The sequence below is a fragment of the Oncorhynchus keta genome, chromosome 20 (assembly GCF_023373465.1).
Source record: "Oncorhynchus keta strain PuntledgeMale-10-30-2019 chromosome 20, Oket_V2, whole genome shotgun sequence".
Classification (NCBI taxonomy): Eukaryota; Metazoa; Chordata; class Actinopteri; order Salmoniformes; family Salmonidae; genus Oncorhynchus; species Oncorhynchus keta.
This window is the reverse complement of record NC_068440.1, coordinates 14,082,536-14,096,116: the sequence shown is the minus strand read 5'-3', so window position 1 is coordinate 14,096,116 and position 13,581 is coordinate 14,082,536. Positions and strand designations below refer to the sequence as shown.

General features: G+C 41.2%; 1 protein-coding gene across 1 annotated transcript; it reads left to right on the top strand.

The window, feature by feature from the left end:
* The first annotated feature begins 406 nt into the window (after window positions 1–406).
* On the top strand, window positions 407–3,869 carry LOC118399444 (type-4 ice-structuring protein-like). Its single transcript, XM_035795536.2, has 4 exons — window positions 407–507; window positions 1,965–2,031; window positions 2,921–3,032; window positions 3,295–3,869. Exons 2-4 carry the CDS (start codon window positions 1,983–1,985, stop codon window positions 3,494–3,496), a joined length of 363 nt encoding a protein of 120 aa, XP_035651429.1. The 5' UTR covers window positions 407–507; window positions 1,965–1,982; the 3' UTR covers window positions 3,497–3,869.
* The last annotated feature ends 9,712 nt before the right edge of the window (window positions 3,870–13,581 follow it).

The window sequence follows — 13,581 nt, the reverse complement described above, 5'->3', positions numbered from 1 at the left end:
AGAAAACAGAAATAGCTAACATGGTATTCACACAGACAGTCAGAAACTGCTTAACTTAGTCATTTTCAGGCTGACCCATCTAGACTGTGTTGTGGCTGTTGTGGTTGTGTTGTGGCCATGTTTCTATACCATCGCAATTATTGTTGTGTTTGAACAACTTGGTTGTCATTCTCTCCGTTTTGTGTTATTTCTCACGAGGAAATGTCCTGTGTACATTTTCTTTAACCAGATGCTTTGACAAGACGCCTACTGCATTTGAGCAATCAGCACTCCTACGCAAGAGGGGGACTCTTGGACTTTAGAGTGGATCACACCAGTGGCAAGCTGAGCAGCAAGGGTCAGCCTGCAGTCACATGCTAGAACAAACATCCAATGATAGTCCAGTACTTCAGCCTACGAAGCCATGGGGCTTGATCTGGGGTGGCCCCAATCGTTCCTGAAGGACTATAAGACCTTTGGGAGGCTCAAGGAAAGATACCGTCCGGCCTAAACTGTCCTGCAATTCAGGTGAGTGGTCCTCTCTCTTTCTCTGCCAAGGAACTCTTATGTTTGATATGGTAAAATATTTGATTTTCTTGCAATATGTTGTTTAGTAGTAAACACATAATAACTGATGTGCATTCAATTGAAGAGGGACATTTCTTCCCAACCAGATTGTAAGCTGCTCATTTAAATGGTGTTGTTATCAGCAGTAGTTGAGAAGGTGATCTTTAAAGTGCTTGATAGATGTTTCATTCCTGTGTTTTAAGAGGTGAACTGTCAATATGAATCAAGATGCTTCTTCTCAGTGAATTCAGAAAGGCAAATAAAGATGTAAATGAAACAGAGTCCATGTTTAATTCCATTACAAATTTGCTCAGACAGGCAGAAGTTGCAATTTACTAGGGAGTTAGGGATATGGGGTATTTTTCTTTTCTTTATTTAAACCTTTATTTAACGAGGTAAGTCAATTAAGAACAACTTCTTATTTACAATGACGGACTACCCCAGCCAAACACTAACAACGCTGGACAAATTGTGCTCCGCCATATGGGACTCCCAGTCACAGCCGGTTGTAATACAGCCTAGAATCGAACCAGGGTCAGTAGTGACACCTCTAGTACTAAGATACTGTACCTCAGACCACTGCGCCCCTCAGGAGCCATTACTATTACTCCATTACTATTAAACCAATTAATTATGATTTGAAATCTTCCTGAATTAACTGAGTGGCAGGTTTGATCCAAAACCTGCCACTGAGTGCCCTTATTTGTTATACCAAGATAAATGCCTTGAAACCACAAAATGCTTTAGGGATGGCAATCCTACCACCCGGGAGTGGTGGGAAAAGTACTCAATTGTCATACATGAGTAAAAATAAAGATACCTTAATATAAAATGACTCAAGTAAAAGTGAATGTCCCACAATAAAATACTACTTGAGTAAATGTACTAAAGTACAGTGGTGGAAAAAGTAATCAATTGTCATAATTGAGTAAAAATATAAAAAGTAAATACTATGTGTCTACATAAAATTCCTTATATTACACAAACCAGACAGCACGATGTTCTTGTGTTTTAAATATACGGATAACCAGGGGCAAACTCCAACACTCAGACATAATTTACAAACGCAATATTTGTGTTTGGTGAGTCCACCAGGTCAGGGGCAGTCGTGATGACAATGCGTTGTGTGTGAATTGGACCATATTTCTCTCCAGCCTGAGCATTTGAAATGTAACAAGTACTTTTATGTGTCAGGGGAAATGTATGGGATTACAAAGTACATCTTTTCCTTAAGAATATGGTGGAGTAAAAGTACAAGTTGTCAAAAAATATGAATAGTAAAGTAATGTAAACATACCACCAAAAAACAACTTAGTAGTAATTAAAATTATTTTTACAAGACAGCCATACGGTGATCAAACCATGCCTCCACAGACCTATGGGGTCAAGCTTATCCTAGCACTTTCTTCTCTCCTCAGGTGCCATACTCAGCAGCCATGAAGTTCTCCCTTGCCGCCCTAGTTGTCGTGCTCGCTCTGGCACACGGTAAGTGAAAAATCTTCATAAGTTAAAGGAACACTCTGTCGTTAGCTTCTCCCCTGTGGTAGCACTCAGAATTAAATACACAATCATAGCTGAAACGAAAACACGTACACACACAGTCTCATAGATTGCATTCTGTATGGAGATTATGCGGTTCTATAACTATATTTCATACATGTGCACGATACACTGAGTGTACAAAACATTAAGAACACCGTCTCTTTCCCTCACATAGACTGACTAGGTGAATCCAGGCGAAAGCTATGATCCCTTATTGATGTCACTTGTTAAATCCACTTCAATCAGTGTAGATGAAGGGGAGGAGACAGGTTAAATAAGGATGTTTAAACCTTGAGACAATTAAGACATGGATTGTGTATGTGTGCTATTCAGAGGGTGAAAATATTTAAGTCCATTTGAACGGGATATGGTATAAGGTGCCAGGAGCACCGGTTTGTGTCAAGAACTGCAATGCTGCTGGGTTTTCACGCTCAACAGTTTCCCGTGTGTATCAAGAATGGTCTACCACCCAAAGAAAATCCTGCCAACTTGACACAACTGTGGGAAGCATTGGAGTCAACATGGGCCAGAATCCCTGTGGAATGCTTTCAACACTTTGTAGAGTCCATGCCCGATACATTTGGGCTGTTCTGAGGGCAAAAGGTGTTCCTAATGTTCGGTATACTCAAGTGTATAATTCAACAATACTGAGAGTTATGCAACATATAGGAATCTTATATTGCAGAGTTGGTGGATTTATTTATAACTCATGTATTTTAAATGACTGTATGTAGAGAGGGTCTTGTATGTGCTGTCGTATGCTGTGTGTGCATAAATGGTTTGAGTACAATGTTGGAATATGTTAATGAAGTTGTCCTCTGGCTACCCATAGGAAGCCAAGCAACACAGTCCCCCGAGGTTGAGAAGCTGGCACAGTATTTCCAGGATCTGTCAGCTCAGCTGACCTCCACCACTCAGGAGCTAGTGCAGAAGATCCAGTCAGAGTGAGTAACATTTTTTAAACAATTATCTGTGGAAAAAAACCACAACTCATCTTCATTCATTTGCATAATTTACAATAAACAGCAGTCAAAAATAATGATAAAGAATGGATGCTTTACAACAATCATATACATTAGATAAAAAATGCTAATGACCAGCAAAAGCTTTAACAGGCAATGTGTTTCGATCTTATTTTCAAATAATATTTATGGCACTCCCTCTGTCAATATTCAGACCACTAACCACCAGCTTCCTTCCAAACAGGACCTTCGTAGAGGATGGAAAGGCCCAGATGCAGCAGATCCAGGCCCAGCTGGCACCCCTGGCCGATAATATGCAGGCCCAGCTGAAGCCCCTGGCTGAGAACATGCAGGCCCAGCTTAAGCCTCTGGTCGACAACTTCCAGGCTCAGATGGAAGACCTCTTCCGCAAGCTGATGGACCAGACCAAGTCCCTCGGCCAATAAAGCAGTTATTTTTCAATAACCTTATCACCTCGGACCGAATCAACAGCTCCATGGGCTTACAATCAGTCAAAACCAATCCAACAAGAACCCGACAAGCTTTCAACCCTCTGCTTAAGTCAATCAATCAATCAATCAATCAATCAATCAAATGTATTTATAAAGCCCTTCTAACATCAGCTGATGCCACAAAGTGCTGTACAGAAACCCAGCCTAAAACCCCAAACAGCAAGCAATGCATGTGTAGAAGCATGGTGGCTAGGAAAAACTCCCTAGAAAGTATTTTTGTGCCAAGAAGAATGTGCCAAGACGAATGTTGTTGACATGCAAAGACAGACAGTAGTAATCCAGAACATCATTAAAACTTGGAAACAAACTGGTTCTGTGGTATCTATTGTAATTTGTAGTCAATTTATTAATTTGTAGTCTATTAATTGTATTAGTTTCCAATCATACATCAATTCACATATTTGTTTGGTGTACGATTATTGAAAATATGTTTAATTCCTCAATTTAGGAATTCTAGTTTCAATAACCCATTTTACTCCATCACAGGTCATACACTACCAACCCATTCCCTCGATTAAAACATCAATAGACTCCCCTCCATATTTATTTGGACAGTGAAACAAAAATGTATACTTTTGGCTCTTCTCCAGCATTTTGTATTTTAGAGCAAATGTTTCATATGAGGTGTCAGTACAAAATGTCACCTTTCATCTGAGGGAATTTTCATATATATCGTTTTTACCGTTTTGAAATAAAGCAGTGGAGAACCGGGTTGTCGCTACATGGTATACAGCTACATAATCAGGAATCAAGGTAAGACCCAGGTGCAGACTGTCGCGGTAACAATGTTTATTGTTGCAACAGGGGCGGGCAAAGACAGGTCAAGGTAGGAGGGGTCGAAAATCCAGGGTAAAGCAAAGGTACAGGATGGCAGGCGGACTCAGGGTCAGGGACAGGCAGAGTTCAGTCATCCAAAGGTGGAGCAACGGTACAGGACGGCAGGCAGACTCAGGGTCAGGGTGATGATAAGCAGAGGTCAAAAACCAGGAAGATGAGGAAAGAGAGGCTGTGAAACTGTAGTCGCTGACAGGAAACCGCTGGTTTGCTTGAACGAACAAGACGAACTGGCAACAAACAGACAAGGAACACAGGTATAAATACTCAGGGGATAATTGGAAAGAGAGGCGACACCTGGAGGGGGGTGGAGACAAGCACAGGTGAAACAGATAAGTGTGTGACACGACAGATGGAAGTGACACCAACGTTGCATAAATCGTCTTTTTTTTTTTTGTTTCGGGCAGAATATTTAAATTTTAATTAAGCATTAACCTAAGCAGTGTCCTAACCTTTACCTAATTATTTTAACCTGCTATGTTAATTATCATAACCTGCTGTGTAAGTTCTAACCTATGAAAAGTAAATTCTGTTCGTAGGGGTATACCATCTAGTCCTCACCGCAAAACCATGGCGAAAGTAACACGGTGCAGAAGTAACACGCCCATTTTCTCAAATAACACAGAATGCTAGAATAACGTAATGACACACGCATGTGCCTAACGAGGAAGACAACCTCCCAGCAAAAAACCTGTACGCTTGCAACAACATTTCAACCAGTTATATACAAAAGTTGTTTTGAGCGAGGGAAAGTAAAAAAAGAAAGACGTGTTTTTTGTAGAATTATGTTTATTTTTTTTACGGTTCCAGACATCAAATCAAATTTTATTGGTCACATACACATGGTTAGCAGATGTTAATGTGAGTGTAGTGAAATGCTTGTGCTTCTAGTTCCAACAGTGCAGTAATATCTAACAAGTAATATCTAACAATTCCCAACAACTACCTACTACACACAAATCTAAAGTGTTGAATATATGGATGAGCGATGGCAAAGTGGCATAGTCAAGGTGCAATAGATGGTATAAAATACAGTATATACATGTGATATGAGTAAAGTAAGACATGTAAACATTATTAAAGTGGCATTGTTTAAAGTGACATTGTTTAAAGTGACTAGTGATGCATTTATTAAAGTGTCCAGTGATTGGGTCTCAGTGTAGGCAGCAGCCTCTCTGAGTTAGTGATGGCTTTGAGATAGAAGCTGTTTTTCAATCTCTCACGAAGCATTGTCTTCAGTCCCAGCTTTGATGCACCTGTACTGACCTCACCTTCTGGATGATAGCGGTGTGAACAGACAGTGGCTCTGGTGGTTGTTGTCCTTGATGATCTTTTTGGCCTGTTACATCGGGTGCTGTAGGTGTCATGGAGGGCAGGTAGTTTGCCCCCAGTGATGCGTTGTGCAGACCGCACCACCCTCTGGACAGCCTTGCAGTTGAGGTCGGTGCAGTTGACGTACCAGGCTGTGATACAGCCCGACAGGATGCTCTCGATTGTGGATCTGTAAAAGTTAGTCAGGGATTTGGAAGACAGGCCAAATTTCTTCAGCCTCCTGAGGTTGAAGAGGCACAACTTCACTACACTCTCTGTGTGGGTGAAACTTTTCAGTTTGTCTGTGATGTGTACGCCCAGGAACTTAAACTTTCCACCGTCCCTACTGCTGTCCCTTCGATGTGGATAGGGGGTGCTCCCTCTGCTGTTTCCTGAAGTCCACGATCAAATCCTTTGTTTTGTTGACGTTGAGCAAGACTTTGTTTTCCTGACACCACACCCCGATTGCCCTCACCTCCTTCCAGTAGGCTGTCTCGTTGTTGTTGGTTATCAAGCCTACTACTGTTGTGTCATCTGCAAACTTGATAATTGAGTTGATGATTGAGTTGGAGGCGTGCGTGGCCACGCAGTCGTGGGTGAACAGGGAGGACAGGAGAGAACTGAGCACACACCGTTGTGGAGCCCCAGTGTTGAGAGTCAGCGAAGTGAAGATGTTGTCTCCTACCTTCACCACCTGGGGGCGGCCCGTCAGAAATTCCAGGACCCAGTTGCACAGAGAGGGGTTGAGACCCAGGTCCTCCAGCTTGATGATGAGCTTGGAGGGTACTATGGGGTTGAATGCTGAGATGTAAATGAACAGCATTCTTACATGCAGTGGGGAGAACAAGTATTTGATACACTGCCGATTTTGCAGTTCTTCCTATTTACAAAGCATGTAGAGGTCTGTAATTTTTATCATAGGTACACTTCAACTGTGAGTGACGGAATCTAAAACAAAAATCCAAAAATCACATTGTATGATTTAAGTAATTAATTTAATTAATTAATTATTATATGTAATTCAACTAATTATTCAGTACTACACAAATTGGTTTAATTATTCATTTACGAGCTAATTAAATGGGAACGCAGGATAAACATACACACTTTGCAACGGTTATTGATTGGATACTTAATATGCTGAAAACAGATCCCTAGCGGAATGACAAAAACATGGCTGCTTGAAAGAAGAGATGAAGGGAGAGAGGGACAGAGACACTACCACACATTGGTACATTCAGAAACTACTCTCACCTACAGTAACCATATACTTTGCACACGAACCGCCGCCCACTTTAAGTAAGAAATCATAAATGTATTTTCGTGAAATGCATGGGTTCGCCGGGGATCTCTCTGTGAATAGGGCAGCCTTGGAAAGGGGATTGGGCCTTTTCGCGGCCCGCTTGTAAGGCTCTGATTGTCCGAAATGGTTCCAACAAGTCTTCTACTGTTGTCCTTCTTTGTCGTTGTCCGGTATCCTGTGACTTGCCGTGTAGTCCTGAAAAGAACTACAGAGTTGACTTTCCATCCATTCACTCTTGAAGAGGCTTCTTTGAAGATAGGCTAGCCAGCTATATCGATGGTTCCCCAGTGGGGTGATGAGAGTAGCGTAATGATGGTTTGAGCAGAGTAACAGGATGGTCCTACTTAAATTTGCTTTCGAAGATACTTGCAGCTGTACCAGATATTGCCCGGGGAGGTAAGTTTATCGTGTCCACCTCGTGTTGAGATTCAAAGTTCAAAACATCTTAAACGTGCAGCTGCCGCTTCACGCTTTTTCCGGTCTAATGTGTTTTTTTTTTCTTAACACATAATTTATACCTTTTGCTCGAAAGGGGCGGTTCCGGCAGGCTGACTGGCACTCTGACCTCACTTCAGGGCGGTTACTAGTCACAGTGCAAAGTTATAGAAAACAATGATTTCTTACAGCTTCTCACATCACATCCCTCTCTTAACAAAAACACTAATCATTTTTCATATTACATGCACAACGCATAGTATGGAAACTTCATATATGTACTGTAGTGGGTATACTTTCCAAGTAACTTTATTTCCTTTATAACATTTTTAATGACATCACAAAATAACAAACAAAATTACATTGGTGTTCTATAGATCGCCTCTGACCGTTCCCCATGTTCTACATTAGAAATGTTGTTCCAGTATTTGCTTTTGAAAGTGTTACGATTTTCAGCGGGAAAAATGTTTGTTGAGACAAAGCACATTCCTTTGGTGGATTTGGAGAGCACAGGCCTGGATCTTCTCCCTTGATTTACAACAGTATGTGAGTTGTTAATCCCCAGATATTGTGCACTTCTCGCAAGCCCTTCTGACAAAGCCTGTGTTATTTTGGCCCGCAGTAGGTACAAAAGTAACGTTGTGGTAGTTCTGTTCTCTGTCTATTTCATTTGAACTCCTTTAACCTTGAAATTAAATTAAAGTTGCTAATGGTTGAGGACATGTATAAATGGTTTATCGTAAAATATGATGGCTCTAGCTCTATCAATCTCTGAGTACGTAAGAAAATCGTGTACCTTTCATCCCAGTTCTTCCCCACTTTATGTATCTCTCCCCCAGATTTTAAGAAGTTAAGTATTTGAACAAATGTACTTATAATGTATGACATAAGTTACATTTTTAGTATTTGGTCCCATAGTCCTAGCATGCAATGATGACATCAAGCTTATGACGACAAACTTGTTGGATAATAATAATGTTACACAACTCGATTCTGGAGAAATTGGTTTTCAAACAGCTAAATTATTAATGTTCCAGTAGGTCCTCCAGGTCCTTTGGCACTGGCCTTTTAACTATTCCAAAGTTAGGACCAAGAAGCAGGGAGAAGTATTACATGAACAACAATCCTCAGAAATCTACACACTACCCATAATGACAAAGCGAAAATATGTTTTTAGAAATGACTGTAAATGTATTCAAAATGAAAAACAGAAATTCCTTATTTACATAAGTATTCAGACCCTTTGCTATGAGACTCGAAATTAAGCTCAGGGGCATCCTATTTCCACTAATCATCCTTGAGATGTTTCTACAACTTGGAGTCGACCTCTGGTAAATTCAAAAGTCTATTGATTGGACATGATTTGGAAGGCACACACCTGTCTATATAAGGTCCCACAGTTGACAGTACATGTCAGAGCAAAAACCAAGCAATGAGGTCGAAGGAATTGTGCGTAGAGCTACGATACAGGGTTATATCGAGACACAGATCTGGGGAAGGGTAGCAAAACATTTCTGCAGCATTGAAGGTCCCTAAGAACACAGTGGCTTCCATCATTCTTAAATGGATGAAGTGTAAAGTGTAAAGTGTTGGTCCCATGTTTCATGAGCTGAAATAAAATATCCCAGAAATGTTCCTTACCCACAAAAAGGTTATTTTGCTCAAAGTTTGTGCACAAATTTGTTTACATCCCTGTTAGTCAGCATTTCTCGCATTTCTCCTTTGCCAAGATAATTCATCCACCTGACAGGTGTGGCATATCAAGAAGCTGATTAAACGGCATGGTCATTACACAGGTGCACCTTGTGCTGGGGAAAATAAAATGCCACACAACACAATGCTACAGATGTCTCAAGTTGAGGGAGCATGCAATTGACATGCTGACCGCAGGAATGTCCACCAGAGCTGTTGCCAGAAAATGTTATCTTCATTTCTCTACCATAAGCTGTCTCAAAAGTCATTTTAGAGAATTTGGCAGTATGTCAAACCGGCCTCACAACCGCAGACCACGTGAACCACACCAGCCCAGGACCTCCACATTCAGCTTTTTCACCTACGGGATTGTCTAAAACCAATCACCCAGACAGCTGATGAAACTGTGGGTTTGCACAACCAAAGAATTTCTGCACAAACTGTCAGAAATCAGGAAAATAATCTGTGTGCTAGTCGTCCTCATCAGGGTCTTGACTTGACTGCAGTTCAGCACCGTAAACCGACTTCAGTGGGAAAATTCTCACCTTCGATGGCCACTGGCATGCTGGAGAAGTATGCTCTTAACAGATAAATCCCAGTTTCAACTGTACTGGGAAGATGGAAAGCAGCATGTATGGTGTTGTGTGGGCGAGTGGTGTATTGATGTCAGCATTGTGAACAAAGTGCCCCATGGTGGCAGTGGGGTTATGGTACGGGAGGACATAAGCTAGGACAATGAACACAATTCCATTTTATCAATGGCAATTTGAATGCACAGAGATACCGTGACGAGATCCTGAGGCCTATTGTTGTGCCATTCATCCTCCGCCATCACCTCATGTTTCAGCATGATAACGCACGACCCCATGTCGCAAGGATCTGTACATAATTTCTGGGAGCTGAAAATGTCCTAGTTCTTCCGTGGCCTGCATACTCAGACATATCTCCCATTGAGCATGTTCACATACTGACTGGTTTACTGATCCGCGCCCCTACCTTTTTTTTTTATGTGTCTGTGGCCAACAGATGCATATCTGTCATCAAAAAGAAAGGAGGACCAAGGCACTATTCATGCAAGTAATTTAAATGCCTTTATTTGTTCAATGGAAACAAAGTTTAAAAACTGACGCGTTTCGGCTGCATGGCCGAAACGGCTGCATGGTACAAAGAAATTATAATACAATGTTCTCTTTTGAACAGCTTTTTCCAATCAGTCCTGATTTGAAGAGGGAGTGGTTACAGCATTCATTGGACAACACCTATTAAGCAATACTATAAACATTAAAAAGTGAAATACTGTAAATATGTTATCAAAAATGCAAATCCAAGCTAGAAGCATTAGAACCCATAGAAAGGTAGTTCCAACCTTGAATATGACTGGACAAAGTGCCAAGAATAGGAGAGCGATCTATTCCATAGTACCTTAAAACACAGTAAACATGGACAACAACAGTCTAAACATAGCTGAGGGAAATAGAGCAAAAATGTCCACTAGATGACAGCAAATCGACCTATCACAACCCCACAGAAAATGTGAGAAATCTTCATTTAAACCAGGGTACTTAATGGCCTGTAGTTTGTACATCTTAAAACGTTCCCTTTGTTTTAGCTGTTTAAGACGGTCCCCTTTTCTAATAGAGGCTGGAATATGATCAATACCCATAGCTTGTAGGGAGGCAGGGTTACCATGGTGTAAGGACTTGTAGTGCCTTGCCATGGGGTAGTCTTCATTGCCTACCCGTATGGGGTACTTGTGTTCCTCTAAGCGGTCTTGAACTTGTCTTTGTCCATCCAATGTAGAATCTCTTTTTCTGTACAAAATATCTGCAATGGTTGCATTTAAAAGAGCCCTTGGGTTTGTGTGCTAGCCAAGTTTTTTGACTGTCACCAGGAAGATAGCTGTGAACTAATTTGTCATTAAGGTAGGACATCTCTTAAAGCTTATGACTGGTGCCTCTGGGAAGAATCAGCTTGGTAGCGTATCACTTTGGATGATCCCACCAATTATTTTTTAATGTTCTCTGCTTCAGTACTGTATTTTGTAACAAAGTACTCTCTCTGATGCGTCACGATGCCCAAGAAGTTCTCTCTGTCAAGTCGTCTGGCCCTTATACCTGCATCATTCCATCTGGCCCTTATACCTGCATCTTTCCGGACCTGAGCGCTGAATCCCTGATTGAAGAAGCGATTCTCCAATTAGGCAGATTAGACACTGTAGTCTGTTGCCTGATCGTAAATGCTGCGGACTCTTTGGAATTGGCCATATGGAATGTTCTCTTTTAGCCTTTTGGGGTGAAAACTGTCTGTAGTCAGAATGGTATTCCCATCTGTAGGCTTCCTAAAGATCGATGTGTACAAACAACCTTCGTCATTTTTACTGATGTTAAGGTCCAACAAAATGCATGTTATCCTTGCTGTACTCCATAGCTAGTTTGATGTTAGGATTAATGCTGTTAAGGTATTGTTTGAAGGAAATAAGTTCATCTTCTGAGCCAGACCAGAACAGGCAAACATCATCAAAATAGCATCCCGCCATATAATCCAGTCAAATAACTGTTTTTTTTAAGGATCCAAAATGAAGTAATTTTCCCATTTACCTAAGTACAAACCAGGGCTGTAAGCAAGCTCCCATGGCACATCCTTTCACTTGTTTAAAAATACGGTCCTGAAAGACAAAGATGTCATTAAGAGTCCATTCAGTCAGTGAGACAATGAATTCTGTAGGAGGCATCTCAGTCACAGGCCGGGTACTCAATAAATGGTGCATAGCTGCCAATCCTTGTTCATTCATGTCCAATAGTGGTGTATAGAGACTCCACATCCATGGTGACCAAAAAGGAACCTATATTGTTAAATTCCTTCATTTTGTTCAACACATCTGTGGTATCTTGAGATAGGTGGGCAGTGACAGCAGAAAAGGCATAATAAAGTTATCAATGTGCTTGGAGATGGGTTCTGTCAGACTTTCAATTCGTATTATACATTACCAGTTAAAAGTTTGGACACACCTACTCATTCAATTTTTCTTTATTTTTACGTTGTAGAATAATAGTGAAGACATCAAAACTACAGATGAAGTCGGAAGATTACATACACGTTAGCCAAATACATTTAAACTCAGTTGTTCACAATTCCTGACATTTAATCCTAGTAAAAATTCCCCGTTTTAGGTCAGGTAGGATTGCCACTTTTCTTAAGGATCGGCGTTCCGTCAACGGGACAGTTGTAAATTGTAACAGTTGTAAATCATGCAGCGCGTTAATATCAAGATCTCAGATTTTAGAGTAACAACAAATGTCGTGCAAAGAAGTGTCTTACAGTGTATATTAATATTTTAGGGGGTAGATCAGCTTTAATATTGAAGGTAGATTGTGGCTTCCATCAATGTAATTGTCTGCATCATTTCCAATCCCCCATATTTTTTCTCAGTCTACACACAATACCCCACACTGACAAAGCAAAAGTTTTTTAGTTTATTTTGCAAATGTATATAAAAAAAACAGAAATATCACATTTATATAAGCATTTAGACCCTTTACTCAGTACTTTTTTGAAGCGCTTTTGGCAGAAATTACAGCCTTGAGTCTTCTTGGGTATGAAGCTACAAGCTTTGCACAACTGTAGAGTTTCAGAGTTTCTCCCATTCTTCTCTGTAGATCCTCTCAAACTCTGTCAGGTTGTATAGTCAGGATTACTGCCCAGCTATTTTCAGGTATCTCCAGAGATGTTCGATTGGGTTGGGCCACTCAAGGACATTCAGAGACTTGTCCCGAAGCCACTCCTGCGTTGGCTTGGCTGTGTGCTTAGGGTCATTGTCCTGTTGTATGGTGAACCTTCGCCCTAGTATGAGGTCCTGTTTGCTCTGGAGCAGGTTTTCATCAAGGATCTCTCCTCGATCTTGACTAGTCTCCTAGTCCCTGCCACTGAAAAACATCCTGACACCATAATGCTGCCACCACCATGCTTCACCGTAGGGATTGTGCCAGGTTTCCTAATGACGTGACGCTTGGCATTCAAGCCAAAGAGTTCAATCTTCGTTTCATCAGACCAGAGAACCCTGTTTCTCATGGTCTGAGAGTCCTTTAGGTGCCTTTCGACAAACTCCAAGTCAGCTGATATGTGCCTTTTACTGAAGAGTGGCTTCCGTCTGGACACGCTACCATAAAGGCCTGATTAGTGGAGAGCTGTAGAAGTGGTTATCCTTCTGGAAGGTTCTCCCATCTCCACAGAGGATCTCTAGAGCAATGCCAGAGTGACCATTGGGTTCTTGGTAACTTCCCTGATCAAGGCCCTTCTCCCCTGATTGCTCAGTTTAGCAGGGCAGCCAGCTCTAGGAACACCATCCGGTTATGATTTCTATTTGCCATGTATTTTTCTGCTGTGCTGTTTCACAAAATCTGAACCTATATATATTTTACAGACACAATATATGTAACATTAGTTA

Bases quoted from the DNA above. Each gene is read 5' to 3' on its own strand.
- LOC118399444 (XM_035795536.2), top strand. From the start codon at position 1,983: ATGAAGTTCTCCCTTGCCGCCCTAGTTGTCGTGCTCGCTCTGGCACAC. The intron at 2,032-2,920 runs GTAAGTGAAAAA...GGCTACCCATAG, and splicing joins CGTGCTCGCTCTGGCACACG to GAAGCCAAGCAACACAGTCC. The intron at 3,033-3,294 runs GTGAGTAACATT...CCTTCCAAACAG, and splicing joins GTGCAGAAGATCCAGTCAGA to GACCTTCGTAGAGGATGGAA.